Genomic DNA, 1,536 nt, shown 5'->3' on the forward strand with positions numbered 1-1,536 from the left:
TGTATGCTATTAAGCAGCAGTGACAATTGTACGTGTATGCTTGTGTGCAGCAGTGACAGACGTACCTGTATGCTTGTGAGCAGCAGTGATAGACGTACGTGTATGCTTGTGAGCAGCAGTGACAATTGTACGTGTATGCTTGTGAGCAGCAGTGAGAGACGTACGTGTATGCTTGTGAGCAGCAGTGACAATTGTACTTGTATGCTTGTGAGCAGCCATACATATGTATATGCACGCTTCAGGCAGCAATGATAGATATATCCTTATGCTCTAAGCAGCAAATATGGGACATACTAGATGTATATGCATGCTGTAAACGACAATGATAGATATATCCCCTTGCGGTCAGCACCAATGGTAGATATGGTTATATGCTTCAGGTAGCAATGATGGATGTATCCGTTCTTTCCGGCGGGGGTGCACGCATCTTCGTGTCACCCTCTTGGGCGTCACACCATTCTATCGCTCGACACAGCGTGAATTGCAGCTCCTGCGATAGGGTTTAGGGGTTAGGGTTTAGGGTGCAGGGCGTAGTAGAGCTTTGGGCCAACCGGACAGCTATATTCATCTGAAATTTCAGGTAATCGACCGGAGTTTCAGTAAAAACTGATATGGGGATATGATATGGGTGTTCAATATCGTCGTAGTTCATGGTGCATAACGCGATTACATACGTTTATCTGCTGTTAGAATTATTGAGTAGTCCGTACATATCATTTCCCACATGGTCTCTCGTCTCAGAGATTTAAAGTATTAGGGTTCAGATACGCAGCAATACATGCGTGGTAAGCATAAAATTCCAAGCTCTGTAGGTAGCACTTTGATCTCGGCAATACAAGCATTTATATGGTTTGTGTTGATCGCAACCGTGCCAGTATATACACCCGCGCACTGTAAGTACAATGTGCAACTCATCACTATTAAGAACACACCTACTCGACTCGGCAATATGGGTGAAAAATATGAGCTATAATTAACACAATTAGATGTTACATTCAGCCATTGAAGTATCAGAAATTATGTTCCACTATCTGGAACAAAGACGGTCTTCGGCGGTAAGAGAGTACGAATGCACAATGTTGAACTCAAACATAGTGGTTTGTAGTATGACGAACAATCCTCCACTATCGGCCATCTATATTGAGAACACATTCTCTCAAAAATATGAGTACAAGTATGCCCTATGATGACTTGAAGTTTGGAAACAAAGAAGTTCTAAATTTAGAACACACCTTCTCGGCAATATGCGCATAAGTGTGCGCTACATCGCGCAGACGGTTACACAGCGACATGTCGGATTCTACACGCCGCAGTATACCCTCCTCATAACCTGCAACAAGCAAGTGAAAAGTACGTGTGTATGTTATATGACAAAAAGCCACCAATGCATGTGCGACTACCATATATTGTAAAGGTAAGTATTTTGCGTATATATAAATATATATATATATATATATATATATATACATATATATATATATAAATATAAATATATATATATGCGTTTATATATATATTATATATATACATATATAT

The 1,536-nt window shown here is 40.3% G+C and overlaps 1 protein-coding gene across 1 annotated transcript; it reads right to left on the reverse strand.

Moving 5' to 3' along the window:
• Nucleotides 1-256: 256 nt before the first annotated feature.
• SARC_09177 (hypothetical protein) lies at nt 257-1,338 on the reverse strand. The gene is made up of 2 exons (XM_014296816.1): nt 1,233-1,338; nt 257-490 (listed from the first exon to the last, which is right to left on the reverse strand). The coding sequence occupies exons 1-2, from the start codon at nt 1,290-1,292 to the stop codon at nt 377-379; spliced, it is 174 nt and encodes a 57-aa protein (XP_014152291.1). The 5' UTR covers nt 1,293-1,338; the 3' UTR covers nt 257-376.
• Nucleotides 1,339-1,536: the final 198 nt, after the last annotated feature.

Source organism: Sphaeroforma arctica, assembly GCF_001186125.1.
Source record: "Sphaeroforma arctica JP610 unplaced genomic scaffold supercont1.902, whole genome shotgun sequence".
NCBI classification, from domain to species: Eukaryota; class Ichthyosporea; order Ichthyophonida; genus Sphaeroforma; species Sphaeroforma arctica.

Excerpts from the sequence above, each read along its gene's own strand:
- SARC_09177 (XM_014296816.1), bottom strand. The coding sequence starts at position 1,292 with ATGTCGCTGTGTAACCGTCTGCGCGATGTAGCGCACACTTATGCGCAT. Across the intron at positions 491-1,232 it reads ATGCGCATATTGCCGAGAAG|GAGCTGCAATTCACGCTGTG; the intron begins GTGTGTTCTAAA and ends ACCCTATCGCAG.